The 15,084-nt window shown below is 45.9% G+C and overlaps 1 protein-coding gene across 3 annotated transcripts in view; it reads left to right on the top strand.

Annotated features, from left to right (window-relative positions):
• iqsec1a (IQ motif and Sec7 domain ArfGEF 1a) overlaps nt 1–15,084 on the top strand; it is an 80,991-nt gene that overhangs the window by 21,499 nt on the left and 44,408 nt on the right. Inside the window, exon 1 of one of the 3 annotated variants that reach the window (XM_076099812.1) lies at nt 10,970–11,274. The exons of the other annotated variants lie outside the window; for them this stretch is intronic. Within the exon in view, the coding sequence (XP_075955927.1) occupies nt 11,156–11,274 (119 nt within the window). The 5' untranslated portion in view covers nt 10,970–11,155. Of the gene's footprint in view, nt 1–10,969; nt 11,275–15,084 lie in introns of those variants that run through there. 3 annotated transcript variants of the gene reach the window in all.

Genomic DNA, 15,084 nt, shown 5'->3' with positions numbered 1-15,084 from the left:
AAGGAGGAATTGGCTATTTCTTGCAGATCAACGCCTCATCTCATTTGTGTTGCTCTCTGATTGTCGCCGTGCGGTTGTTGCTCACACATTTGTGGCCATTTTCAAGCACAGCTGAAAGCTGGCAGGTTAAATATAGTATCATGACTAAACAAAACGAGGGCGGTGACCGGAGTGTTTTCCTGTTACCTGCAGCTCAGCAGCATCGTTTGTTTAGGCTCACACACACACACACACACACTGTAATTAACCCCTAATTATCAAATGATGACGGTGACACATTTGCAAAGGGTCAGAATCTCACACACACACACACACACACACTTTCAAGAAAAGTTAAATGGACGGACCAGAAGTTTGCTGCATAAATCAAACTGAAAGCAACATTTATCATAAAGTCCTTGCTCTGTCATGTTTTGACTTTTTAGGCATTTTTTTCCTTTGAGCAAAAAAAAAGAAGAGGAAAAAAGCCTTTCCATGAAGTGACAAAGGTCCCGTGTCAGATGTGAATCCAGGATGTCGCAGTTATTTGGTGTGCGCTGTAGATCAATGAGTCGCTGGAAAACAACATTTTTTTTCACGTCGCATCTGAAAAGAAATGTGAAATAACCAAAAGTCGGGTAATCATCCTCCATTGAAGCTGTGCGAGGCTCTCAGTGAGTGATTGAACTTTGTGTGTTTTCCGACAGCGCTTGTGTGGCTTCAGAAGGAAGGGAGGAAGTGAAATATTAATTATTATGCCATTTTGTGAGCCGCTGTGCCGTGCCCTCTCCAGTATGCTGAATCACTCCGCTTGTTTCAGATGTGTTGAGCGAAAAAGTTCAAAGAAAACTGTGATTGTAGGAAGCGTTTGTCGTCGCAGCGTTCTGCAGCAGAACAATGTTGCAACAAAACAAATGTGACTTGCATTGTTATTGCAGCCCAGTTAATTGAAGCCTTCTGTTATTTTCTGTTTGATGCGTTCGCTGATTGAATAATTCCTACAGACTTTAGAAACTGAGTTAAAGAAGAAGTAGGGCTGTCCTCGACCAAAGAAGACTTCTCAACCCACTAACATTCCTTTGATTTTGTCCACTAATTGATTACTTAATTTAATCGACATGTCAGTAAAACTGAATCGCACAAAAGCACAGCTTTAAAAGTAAGGATGTGTTCACGAGTTTCTCGGTCATCCAGCATGAAAGAAGCATGAAGAACGACTTTATCGACTAAATGGATCTCAGTCGTCAAAACGACCGATTAGTCGACTAATTGACAAGGAGGGGGCAGCCCTAGTGAGAGGATTCAATAGAGCGACTTAGGTGTTGAAGCATTGTTCTCAGGAAACGGCTCGCTCATCGTGCATAATGCCAGAGAGCCGGGGCAGTCTCACTCAGAGCGGCTGCTAGACTGTAACAGCAGAAACATAGGGATTCATGTGAATCTTCTTGACCTCTCTTTCCCTGTTTTGCGCTCCCCTCATATTAAGCTGTACCTCTTCTTTCATGCTGTCTCCGTCTCTTTTCTCTGCCTCCTGCACCGGCAACAAAAAAATCCCATGCATCTATCTGATCATCTGTTTCTTTTGATGTTGTATGTAAAGCACATTAAATTGCCTCGTTGCTGAAGTCTGCAATATAAATATACTTGCCGTACAAAAGCCGTTTTAATAGCTTAGACGGGATATTTTATTTCCCATGCCTGAATGTGCATGTTTGAGTCGATGTAGGACCGCTGGCTGTGGTGATTCTGCCGCTTAGCAGAAGGAGCGCAGAGTAAATTACATCAGAACTACAACAATGAGACCACAAACCGTTGAGGGTTCAGGGTTTAAGACCTTAGGGGGACATTGGGATTGGGCCTCTGATCCTGAACAGGGTGCTCGGGACTTCAGATGAAAAACAGCCTTTTGTCTTATTCTATCATATTTGATTTATTCATACATTTGCACCGTCCCTTCTCTCAAACAAATGAAACTACTATAACCTGACCTCTGCCAGAGTAACCCAACATGTTCCTCACGGTGTTTAATGTCTTTCTATTCTTGACTTGCCCACACGGCTCACTGGCACATTATTTCAGCAGCTGGTAATGAAACCTGGGCCTGTGGACACCAGAGAGTGGAGGAGGAGAAGTGGTAGTTATGAAACGTAAAGCACCGAATTAATGAAATGAAAGAGATGAATTATAAATGATAAACTTTCTAGTTTCCATTAGCGCCAAAAAAAACTCAACAGCCAACATAAGTAAAAGGGGTGAAAATGGCTTATTATCCAACTTAATTACAATTTTCCAGCTGAAGTACAGCAGCAAAGTCCAGTTAGCAAAGTCCGTTATAATAAATAGTAAAAAATGCAAGTCAGACAAAAACATTTACATTCGCTTAAATAGTTTCAACTACATTTTCAAGGCAAAGCCATAATTCATTGCAGTTTATTCTGTAACCCATTTCGCTCTTGGAGCACTCGAGTATCAATCGGGATATATAAATCAATTAACTGTTTCGGCTCTAACATATTACCAAAATATACAAAACTACACAAAACGGGCTGGATGCAGAGGCTCCGGATGGGTCAGCTGGGAGCTTTAGAGCCTCTTCTTTTGGGCTGTATGTTCCAAATACTGAACATAATGTCAACATTACAAATAATTATTATAAACAATTAATGCCCTCTTCTGTAATAACCTCTAACGCTTATATGTTCTCCATGCTGCTGCGAAGGGGTTCATTATGAAAGGAAAGCCATCGTGAGAATGATCCCCCTTTGCAGCCACTGTAATGTACTCTCCTGCTCTTATTGTCTGTCCCTAGCTGTCATGGGTAGAGTGCTCTAGCGTAGACGGGTGAAAGCCGGAAGTGTGTTTTATGTGAGGTTGAGAATGTTAAAGTGGAGCAGTCTGCCCGGCCAATAGGGATGCAGGATCGCAGCTTATTGCGCGACAGAATAACTGCTTTGTGTGGTTTACCGAGGGGAGGAGAATCAGAATTTATCCGAAGGCGCGTGGCTGCCACTGGAAACGACCTGAAAAGTAGCGTGTTGTATATTAAATGACCAGCTCTGACGTAGGAATATAGATGACACCGTCAGCAGAGGGGGAAAAAAACCACTTCCTCTGTGGCAGTTCCTCAGTAGCATGAAGACAAAGCGCGTTTTAACTGATTGCCTGTGCAGTAGCTTCTGTATTCATTGCCTGCAGCTGCCATCTAGTTCAGTCCTGTCCAGAGTTGAGGCCTCTCTGCACCCATCAAGCCCAGCTCAAGGCTGAATGAATGCTTTTAAATACCAAAGATGTTCCCTCATTCCTTTTTTCCTCACTTCAAGCCTCTAATTAGATTTTTTTTTTTTTTTTAATCTCCAGATATTTGTTTTCCTCTTCCGCTCAATCAGAAAAAACATCTGCTTCTCCGGATTCCTTCACCCTCTGTGACTCTGTTTGTCTTTCTCGTTCTGTCTCCTCAATGAAGGACGCGCATCAGACTTGATGCATCGATACAGTCCGAGGTTAACGAAAGGCTGGCCGGTCATGGCGAAGTGTAAATCTTTCTGCGAGCGTTTACGTCCCTCTCTTAAAGCTCCCGTGGTATTACCAAAAGGTCGTAAAGCTGTTAATATCGCACTGCTCCGCGTATTTGCGGTCTGGGCTCTGATTTGGCGTCCGACCATTGGCACGGATCTGAACCAGGGGCTCCATTATACGTCTAAATAATTCAGATGCTTTATGATATTCATTATGGTGAATGAGTATCTCAGAACAGAACCTGTGATTATCTCCAGGCCGTCTAACAATGCCTCTGCAGAGCCTATTGATTCCTGGGAACTGCCTTTGTGGGATAACAGACCCCCAGCCCGCCTGCTGCCAAACAGCCAGTGTGTTTGCTGGTTGGAAGGCGGGAAGGCAGCTCACGAGGCTGCGATCGAGCCTCAGTGTTCAATATGGTGGACAAGTGACACGTGCAGCAGATATGGAGAAATATTACCATACGTGGGTCCACGAACCGTGCACCGTAATCTGCGATTGTGTGTATTCGGCTGCTGCATTCCCCCTCTCCGTAAGGCCTTGACGATGTCTGAGGTCATTTAGAAAAAGGCCTTCACGACGCAGTAAACATTTATTGTGTATGGCAGCGCACAGTCCTTGGGAAATGAAGGAACTGTTGTTAGTTAGTGTCTGTTTTTAAAAAAGCGGCAATGAAAGTTTCTCTCTCCTATAAAATTCAGCCAGTTGTATGAATTCTTTCTTTATTGGCCCCCTTTTTTGATTTACTGCTGTTAGTATTGTTAAGTTTTGATTTCGCCAGATGGGAACCTTACAGTGATTTAATGGGCCTATTAAACAGAGCCCACTTCCACAATGTGTTTTAAACTCTTGGGAAAGCTCTCGGTCCGTCTTTGAAGTTCCCGGCTTCTGTTTCGTCATCGCATTCTCTGAGAGTCAATTACCGGCTCCGTGCTGCGCTGTAGAGCTGGATCACTGGAAACTCACAGTTTTGATATGTGGAGTCCATATATACGGCCATGTGGCTTATGGTACGTTGCTGTGACTCTGAGCAGCAGAGGACGATGTGAGTCTCTTCGTGCCTTAACTCTTTAACTGAGTTCTGCTGTTGATCATTTTAGCGTGTGTGTGTGTGTGTGTGTGTGTGTGTGTGTGTGTGTGCGTCTTCATTGCTTTGCATTCAGACAGCGACGCCACACGTAAACTGTTTTGAAGGATCATGACAGCAAGCAAGCCGGTCAATACTGCAAAACGAACCCTGTGAGCAGAATCACCCTGAAGACTTTCTGTATCCCGCTTATTACACTTACTAAGACATAAATAATTTGACAGAAACATTTGATACAAAAAAAAAATGATTGTATTGATTCTGCAAAAAAATAAATCAAACTGAGTCTCGCAAAGGTTTGTTATTCATAGCAGTGGTCTACTATTAAGAAATAACAGACAGTAGAACGCTCTAAGTGACACACATGATGATAAATCTGATCATGTGACATCGTTCAAGTGACTTGTGAAGACGTTACCCAACGTGTCCTTTAGGTAATTCTCTGTTCACTTTGTGCTTTTTCAAAGGCGAGAGCTATGACTCCGAGTGGAAGCTCTAGATTACCTTGACTCGGTATTAAGCCATAATAACCAAGACGCCCTTTGACACGCTATTATAACTGCATCGAACACAGTTCCTGCTAAAGGCCACAACCTTAGACCCTTGAGTCACAGAGCAGCCGGCAGACCCTCTCAGTAATTGGCCGCGGCGTTATCCGTGATACGGTCATGTCTCGAGACACTTGTGAAATATTAATTACTAATTATTTTTTTTTTGCAGCAGATGGAAAATAAATGGTCTTCCAATCTGCAATCTGTATGCATGAAAAAGCAGCTTGATAACAACAAAGCGTGTGTTTTTGTTCTGAATCAGAACGGCAGGAGTCTGTGTTTCAGTCGAGGTTGAACAAGCGCGCTGTGCCTGGAGGAAATGCAAACCTTCGGCGGTAATGAAAAGACACCCACCTGTCTGGCAACGGTGCACAGGTGTTACATTTCAAGATAAAACCATGTGTGACACCGGTATGATTTTGAAAGCTTTTCCTGGTAAATTAGATGATGTGAGAGATCAGAGATACGGTTTGAGTCTGTCACATGGAGCTTATCCTTTCATCGGCTCCGTGCCACAGCAATATCAGTCTGATGGGAGGGATTTGCGATTCCTCGGATGGAGCAGAGGGAGTGCTGAGGTGAGAGAGCAAGTAGTAATACGTTTATCAGGATTCACTTCAATACACTGTTCAAGAGTCACACGAGGCATTTTAGTATTTTTTTTGTATATTTTGCTGATGACACTTCTGTATTTGTACTTCAAGTTACCGAGAGGAACTTTTAACTGGTTATGAAACATTCTTAATTGAATACTGATGCCTCTATGATCTACATCAGTAAACGTACATCAGCACGTTAATGCTTATCATCGGTGCCACCGGGTTGGATTCTGCGCAAAATCTGATGAAATCACGCAGGTTCACCAGAAACTCCTTCAGCTCAGCGGGGCCTCCGACCAGCCCACCTTGGACCAACCCAGACCCGGCATTCGTGGGCCCCGTCGACCTGCAGCCAGAGATCTGGCGGGAGGAAGAGAGCTCAGCGCCCGGCAGCAGTGGCCAGGAGTAGAGCTCCGCCTCGCTTCTATGCTGACCCCATGCTGCTATAGGTCCAGGCCGTGTTGCTGGGCCCGCTGGAGGGAAGAGAGGCACGAGAGAACCAGGACTGAGCGGGGCAGACCGTCAGACCCCTGCTGCAGTAAAATGAGAGGTTTTCTAAAGGGACTCTGGTGATTTACCAATTTTGTCCATAGGGACCACCAAAATCAACACAAAATGAAAGTTCCTTGTCTGAAGATTTAAATGCAGGAATTTTCCTTATAATGGGTTGTATAGAGATTTTAGTATTGGTACTTTTACATAGCATAGGTGTGTGCGGAGTGCTAGAGCTGCCACAGCTTCACATCAGTATTACTGACACCAGCTTATCGAGAAGCATAAACTCCTGCGGTGGCAGCAAAGAGCCTCAGCAGAGGCCCGGGGGGTCAAGAAAGAGTTCTGTCTGCAGCGTTCGGAGCAGAGACGGCTCTTTGTTTGGCCCGCTATGAAAAGCTCGTCTGTCTCCTGCCTCTGATGTTCTCAGGCTCGAGGCCAAGTCAGTGACAGAAGGAGCCTTTGCACAGCGCCGTGCCCTCTGCCAGAGAGCTGCGCTGTTACATGGAGGAAAAGAAACACAGAAGATAAACTAAGCTTCCCATCTCTCATGTCCAGCGCAGGGGGGTGGAGGTCACTATCTCCGGGGGGGGGGGCTCAGTTTTTCCAGCTGTTGACACTAATGGGAGTGGTAAGGAAAATGTTTTCCTGGAACAAAAAGCATCTTGTAATTCACACAAAACTAAAGATAACAGCGCTGAAATAACTGGAGGTAGCATGAGCTGTGATGTGTTTCATTTGAAGTAGAACTCGATGTGATACAGCACACAAACGGTACATATTCATATTAATTCCTGGGATTTAGTGCACTGTCATCCACACTAAGTAAAACAGTTGGTTGAGTCTACACGTGTTTGATTAATGTTGCCAAATGAAGCATGCAACATGTGCTCTCCCTCACTCGATCTGTCACATGTGGCCTAACGTTGCCTCTCCTGAGGGAAATGTTTCCCCAACATCGGCATCGATCGCCTCAGGCTGGCTGTTCATGCAGAGGAAAGTGATGCACTGCCATCTTGTGGCGTGCGGCTCTTAGTGCTGTGGTGAGTGTCAGTCGTCTCCCGCTTTGACTCCGTCGGTGTCAGCCCTCTCTCTCCCTTTCTGATGCGTTTGAAGTGGGCTGAAGTCTCATGAGAGGAGACGGGACCCCTGCAGAGCAGCTTATAGCTGAGTACGTGATAATGCTTTCCACTGTTGATACATAATATTGTGCAGACGCATACGAAACGCTGCGCAATGAGCAGACATCTTCTCCTGTGAAAGATTTAAGAAGAAATCCAAGGAAGGCAACCTAAAAAGAGCAAAAACAGGATGCGCTTTGATGGGAACAAAGTGCTGCATCAGTTTTGAGAGGTGTTCAGAACTTGATGTTTCGTGACCTCCAGCTGTTGTTTTACTGTATCTCCGTCTTTAGATCAGCCGAGGCAAGGCAGCAGACTGACAGCCAATTCAGCTAGAAACAAGCAATGTCAGGACATTCTGTGATTTTCAAATTCTCAGCGGAGCAACTCTTGATTATTTTTGTTTTTTTACAATCACAAATTTATAAGTGCTGTGTCCAATGATTATTTTCATCATTCATCACCGGTTCATTATTCTATGAACACATTAGTTGTCTAGTCTAGTTGTACAACTGCATGACAAAGAGAAAGTTATCCCAAAAAAAACAAAAAACTAACTAACGAATTTTGGTCTTTTTGCTTAGAAAAATACTTAAACGATTAATCATTGCTGAATAATCTGTTATTGATCGACTAATTGCTGCAGTTCTTGTGCAAGAACGTGAGCTCCAGTTCTGTCCTTTCATGTTTTTTTTCTCAGCTGTTTAAAATCAAAATGCCCACTCATCCTCCTCCTCCGGTGACTGCGGTTACTCCACCGTGCTGTCGGACTGAATGAGAGCTCACTGTGTAAGCTCTCCAGTCGGCTCCATGTGTCAAGAGGACAGACACGGAGCAATTGGTTTGGAACTCATCAGCATGCATTTCCTGTGCCACTAAAAGCCTTCTGCGGTGCATCTGTGTTCTTTGTGTGTGCTGCCGGGCTGGAAGGATTTCTGCACACAGAGTCCTGCAGCTATAGCCCACATCACACACACACACACACACACACATACACACACAAGAAGGCCAGCTGGATTAAAAGTGGCCATATGGTGACGGAGGAGAGCAGGGAGTTTGGCACAAGAAGGCCAACGTATGCAGTATTTGTACATCTTAAAGGCCACACGGCAACATGTCTGGATGTGTGCAGGGCCACGGGAGGCATTGCAAACGTTGACTTCAAATGGTGTCTGTGCTGCTGTTTGCTCTATTGTGAGTATCGCTGATAGGAATATAGGATTTTACCACTGATCACGATAAAAAAAAAAACAGCCACAATAAGTCCAATGTGGTAAATTTCCATTTTTGGGATAATTGTGAACATCGTCATATGAAAAGCTGTCCAGCTCACTGTCATGGCAGAGAAGTGAAAAGCGGGTTTAAAAATAAAAGAATTATCACACAGACTCACACAATGTTTATTATTTATCCTTTATTTATGCAGTGGGACCTTATGATTTATGATTACCTTATTCCAGATTGTTTGTTCGTTTTTCACGAAGAAAGGATGTGTCCCATCCGTGATGCAATAACAATATTTTGTTATCATCAAAACTGGTGATTCAAGTGTGTTTTATAGCCGCTGTAAGCACTTTTTGACTTTTATCGGGATATCCATAATTGCTATCGATTTGGTCGGATGTAGGATGTGGCGGCATCTAGTGGTGACGTTTCAGACGGCAACCAACTCAAACTTCTCCCGTGTGCTTAGCGTGTAGGAGAACTACGGTTGGGGAAAATGCCCTATCTAGAGTGTTTGGTTTGTCCTTTCTGGGCTACTGTAGAAACACGGCGGCTGCCTCCGTGAAGAGGACCCGCTCCGTAGATATAAACGGCTCATTCTAAAGAGTGCGTGTCTAGACTACTAACACTCTGCTTGGTTTTTTTGGATACACACTCAAGGTTGAACAGAATGGAGCTCACCTGTCAGAGCCCCTCCCCCACACACCCTTTTGCCAACAGTGCACACGCACGCACACACACACACACACACACACACACACACACACACAGGCTGTGAACAGAGCACATAAATTGGTCAACTGTCGGCCTGCAGGTTATATTACACGAGCATGTGCACACAGTAAATGTATTGTCTGGACAGAAAACTTTCAAGTATCTCATTATAGTTATGTGAAGAGTTGGACAATGTTGGATTCAAAAATGATACATAGTTTCCACTCTACGCTCACAGGTGTGCACAAACGAGTGTGTGCACACACATACACACACACTGTGAATGGCTGTGAAGTGCATGGTAGAGCTGGAGGGATCAGCACTTGTGCTTGATAATTAGAGAGCACATAGCCGGTGTAATTGCAGCGAGATGACGCACGTACACAATTAGCCGCTACACAAGTTCATTAAGAAAAAGACAAAAGGGCCGACAGTGCTAGTCACCTTGCCGTTAACGCTCGATACATCGACAGCGCTGTGTGCCATGGAGTCTGCCCGGGGTGAAACGCATCCTCCCCTGGAGACTGTAAGCCATCGGCCCAGGGTTTCTGTCTGTAGCCCGCTGTGTGTGTGTGTTTATATATGTGTGTGTTTACAAAGTCCTGATGAGAGCTTGTCTCTATAGACACTCTCCTGCCTGCCTACCATCCCGCTATGGATGCTGTTACCTGGTGAAGGTGTCAACAACAGTGCCATGTATTTCCTAATAGGGGCACAGTACAGCGTACAGTCCATTGTGTCCACTGTCTGCAGTTTGTGTTCATTTTGACCCATTTTGCAGCCAAAACTTCCATTTTTTAAAATCTTCATCCATATTGCCTTATTTCTGCTAAATATATCACACTTCCTTTCTGGTTTGGGCGTCACTTGTACATGATGAAATGTCTCTGCAAGCCACATAGATTCTCTTTCTCCAACTTCTGGCAATACGAAGTCCAGAACTGTACACAGTCTGTAACACCTTTTATCAAATGACTTGTTTTCCCCTACTGATTATTTCATTCTGTGGTGTTTCTTTTCTCTGAAGACGTAATTAGCTGTGCAGCATCTTTACCTGTGTGCGCCATTCCTCACTGGACAGGAAAGCCTCCTCTGTTTTGAAAGACACTACAGAGAGAAGAGCATTGATTTCAGAGGAGCGAAGGATGGAGAGGGGGGGGGGGGAGGGGGGGCTGAGTATGTGAGAAGAAGATAAATTGGAAAAGAGAGGGAGAGACGGAGAAGGAGAGAAAACAAAATGGGAGGGAGCTTGAGAGAAGGCATGATAATGAGCCCTACCTCTGGCACATCCTCCTGTTTCTATGGAAACCAAGGAGCCAATCGCATGTCCCTGCTGAGGACTGTACTACTGAGAGCAGATAAGAGGGTGGAGAGAGGGGTACGCAGAAGCCTCTCCGTGTTTATGAGAGGCAGTATAATCAATCTCCCAGCAGGTCGTGTCCTCTTGCTTTTAATTTCGGAGTGGCAGCCTCCTCAGGCACTGGCACCAGTAAAGAATTACCCATCATCCTCCATGCTTTAAAACAGAGGCTTCACATCAGTACTTAACAGATAGCTCCTGTAGTTTCTTGGCCCCCTCACCACCACTACCTCTCCTCCGCTTCCTCCGCTTCCTCCTCTTCCTCCTCTTCCTCCTCTTCCTCTTCCATCACCAGCCAACTCACCCTCCACCCCCACCCCCCCCCCCCACCAGCCGCCAGCCTCTTGGACGCTCCTCGTTACATCACACACACACACACACACACACACACACACACACACACACTGCTCGCTGGCTGCCTGTGTTTGTGACTGGGAGAGGGAGAGTGAACGCGAGAGAGCCCGTGTGCGCACGCCGTCTCAGTCACGCAGTCCCATTGACCAGCACACAGGATGGACAAGCCAAGCGTGTGGCGCGCCGTGGTGAGCAGCACGGACCCCCGGCGAACCCGAGACCCCGGGTCCCACTCAAGCAGACCGGGCTCCGCCATGGGTTACCGGCTCTACGACATGTGAGTAGCATGTCCGGTGTGTGTGTGTGTGTGTGTGAATGCTGTCGGAGGGGAGGACTGGTGTAGCTGTCCCATTCATGTAGAAGGCGTCGGTCGAGTGGGTGGTGGTAGTGGAGGAAAACACGGCTTCTATACCTCTACCACAGTCTATGCTGAGTCACCAATTGCATCCAGACCTTGCTCTGTCCTCTCATGTTCCCATCCTGTGCTCTTAGTAAACAACATCTCTATCGCCCGGGGAGGGGCGACCAAGTGGAACATCACGTTTTGTTCGTGTGAATGAAATGCAGAGATTTCACCGAGATGAATTAACACCATGTGTCTTCAGACGGAGTTAAAAAAAAAACAGAACCTGAGCGTTGTTTTTGTATTTGCACACCATTATGTGTGAAATCACAACAGAGTCATGTGAGTGATGGTTTTGGGAGCCTCGGGTGGCTGAGATGAATGACTCATTTGTGGATGATGCGGTGACAGCTCTTACTGGGCACATGAGTTCCTCGCAGCTTCTGCTGTATATATTTGTGGGTGTGAGTGTGTTCTCTTGTGTGATTGGTAATGTGTGTGTCTGTGGCATTGCTTGTGTGTGTGTGTGTGTCTGTGTGTGTGTGTAAAATGCGGCTGGGTCTGAGCTGTTATTTTTGGGATGGTGATGAGTCGTACAGTCTGAGTGCAAAGCTTCCGTCTACTTCAGTATATCATGTGTCACATCTGCCGGGATGAAAGGTGGATAAAATTAGATTTTTTTTTTTTTTTTTTGCAGTTTTGTGACGGTTTGTGTTTTTGATAGTGCCGTACGAGAATTTTCTGCACACAATCTACCCCTGCCTAGTACACAACACCTCAAGTATTTTGCTGAATAAGCATTCGGCAACCTCCGCAGAGGCACATTTAAGTTTGTTTTCGTTGCTGTCGTGTGTGTGTCGCCTGCATCACCCTCTGATTCTCAACCCTGTACGTGTATCCATGTACGCGAATGCTCAAAATTTTCCACACATGTACTTAACGGCTGGTGCATAAGGTTGAGCTGAATTACCCTGTCATGTCATGATCTAATACCATACATGGGGATCAGTCATCTTAATGAATATGAGACCTTCACGGGTCCCCACGGAGTCCTTCACAGACAACCTGCGCCTGCCATCCACTGGCTTGACTCTCTGTCTTGTTTCCATGTGTACAGCACAGCGCACATGAATACATTCCTCAGATTCTCAGGCTCCTTTAGTGCACCAGTAATTATAGTTTTATTACATGCTTTATTGTCTTTTTGTTGTTGCATTAAAGACAATTGAACATCTTGTTCCGTCTGTGGTTCTGAGACAGTGGCTGGCGACTCTCTGCCCTATTTCCCTCCAGCTTTAGTTCAAAGAGAGCTTTAACCACAGAAGGTCACATGACATGGCTGAGAGGCAGCGCTCGGGGAAAGTGGGGTGCAAATCGATGACTTTGTGAAACAGTCGCTGTCGTCGTCGTTGTTGCGGGACAGAGAACATGTGCCTCGGATTGACACTAATGTGTTGGTCGGACTGTCCGTCACACAGACTGAGGCTCACAGCGCCGGGCCAATACTCCTTTAATGAGGAGCTGGAGCTGGAGCGGGATGAGTCTGTTCTGTTGTAAATGTCATTTCATCACCGCTGGCAGGCCTCAGTCCCTCTGGAATGCTAATGCTGTGCTTGCAGCGATGGAGGGCCAAGATGAGGATAACCTGGACTTGGCCAAAGGCTTTCTTGGCCCTTTTTAAGGACACCACACTTCACCACTCTGGCCTGAAGGGATGCAGAGGTTGAGTAGAATACTCTAAAACACGACAGGATGTGTGAAGTGTATTTTGTTGAGTTTAGCAGGGTGAGACCAGCGTGTGTGTTTGTGCCCTGAAAATGGTTGAAGCCTTTATAATAAGTAATCAAACCTGTTCATGTGCGGCCATGTGATAAGCAAATTGACAAGGAACTTGATGTCCCATAGTTTACTTGTGCAGAGCAAACGAGCCAGATCACACAGCAGGGAGAGAAACTGTATGTTTAAACTGCACATGTTTTTTCGTGAAATCATACACATCAACCCGTACTGGTATTGCTAAATCAACCGCCTTCCAGTTGGTTTCGTCTGAGGGGGTTATGACATGGATCTGCACAGTAGATTCTGTGCACCAGTGTTGCCGCCCAGCTCCGTTGTCAACCTGGCTTGTGCATGAAAAAAGGAATAATCGCTTTCTACTAATATGCTAATTTTTGTAATTCCAGATCATGAAAGATAAGTATTGGGAGTTGAGATGTGCACGTCTTTTTGTAATCCAATTGCCCGTGACATTACCATCGGGGAGGTTTGATCTTCGTGCATGGATTATTCCCCTCTTCTCTCAGCATATGTAACACTGAACGGACAAGGTGGCTAATAAACATCAATGGGCTTTACCCTTCATTGAGATAATGTCATGCATTCTCGGAGGGCATTCATTCCATAAAGCCTTTATGGCAGGAATGCCCATTTCCATTTATTGGCTGAGAGATTCCTAACGCGATGCCACTGATGCCAGCGCTGATGAAAAAAAAAAAGAGTGCGTCACCGGAGCTGTGAGCCACTGACGGCACATTCCTTCACTTTGATCCTGAGCCTTTGACAGCGCAGTGTGCTGGGTCTGCAAACTGAGAGAGCACCCAAAGACGACTTGCAGCATCGCTCTGAATGTGCCTCCGCCGGGACACAGCAGCTGTATGGGACGCATGCCGCTATTGCACGAGACAACAACCGCAGATACAATGCATGGCATTGCCAGCACATGGGTTGGCACGGGGCACGCTGTCAGCTCGCATAGCATCAGTGGATGGGGGCACAACGTTACAGAGCTGGAAGTGAGTCACTAGTTAAAGCAGGGTTTACTTGCTGTACACATGCGCAGGCCTGTCTGCATAATAACCCTTTTGATTTTTCACTTGTCTGAAAGCTACAGTGACGCCTCACTGCCATAAATGACTACAGTCATTCTGCAAAGTGGACATGATTGTAGCCGCTGAAGCACCGTCGGTATTGCTCGAGTCATTATACCAAGGACTGTGTTTATTGATCTCTTCCTAATGGTTTTCAAGAAAGTAGGAGCTTCACGCCTTAAGATCTCCTCTCCTGCTCCATCAATAGTGTGTTGCAGACTAGAATAGAAGATTGACAGATGGTTCATCCAAATCATGCCCCGCTTTTCTTTTGCGTGCCTGTTGTTTTTGAATTGACGGCTCCTCCGATGGTTCTGTATTACAAACTATCTGGCGGGTCGGGTTAGCGAGAATTACCTCCCAGAGGTGTTTTGAGAACACAGAGCTCCAAAGTGAGATCCGTCTGCCAAGTCAAGCGGCCGTCTGTACAAATGCAACAGCAGCATTTTGGCCTTTGCCAAAATAGCACAAGCTTGGCTCAGGCCGAGGTCGCTCGGCTCAAAGGCTGTCATTTGCACACTTAAGGACCTCTGCAGCTTGACATGTGTAGGCTGGCGCTGAGGTTTCAGTGGTTGAGGTTGCAGCTGGAGCTGCGTCACAGCCATGTGTAAGGATTATCAAACCAGCGGGAGCTGTTGGGCTCTCGGGGGGGCACATCTCTGTGAGTTATAGCTTCCTCAGGGGAGAAGAGCTAGTGTCTGATGCATCCGCGGGTTGAAACGGCCCAATAATAAGCTCCTGCCTTTGCCAACGGCAACGTCGGATGCGACAGCACAGAGGAGAGTTGGGCGCATCTCCAGAACATTTTGTTCCTCTGGCAAATAAAAACGGATATGAGGATGTGTTTATCAGCAGCAGTGTTGCATAATAACAGCCA

The sequence above is a fragment of the Anarhichas minor genome, unplaced genomic scaffold (assembly GCF_050575085.1).
Source record: "Anarhichas minor isolate MPS153535 unplaced genomic scaffold, ASM5057508v1 ptg000003l, whole genome shotgun sequence".
NCBI classification, from domain to species: domain Eukaryota; kingdom Metazoa; phylum Chordata; class Actinopteri; order Perciformes; family Anarhichadidae; genus Anarhichas; species Anarhichas minor.
Note: the sequence above shows the minus strand (reverse complement) of the source record. Positions and strands in the feature narration are given on the sequence as shown.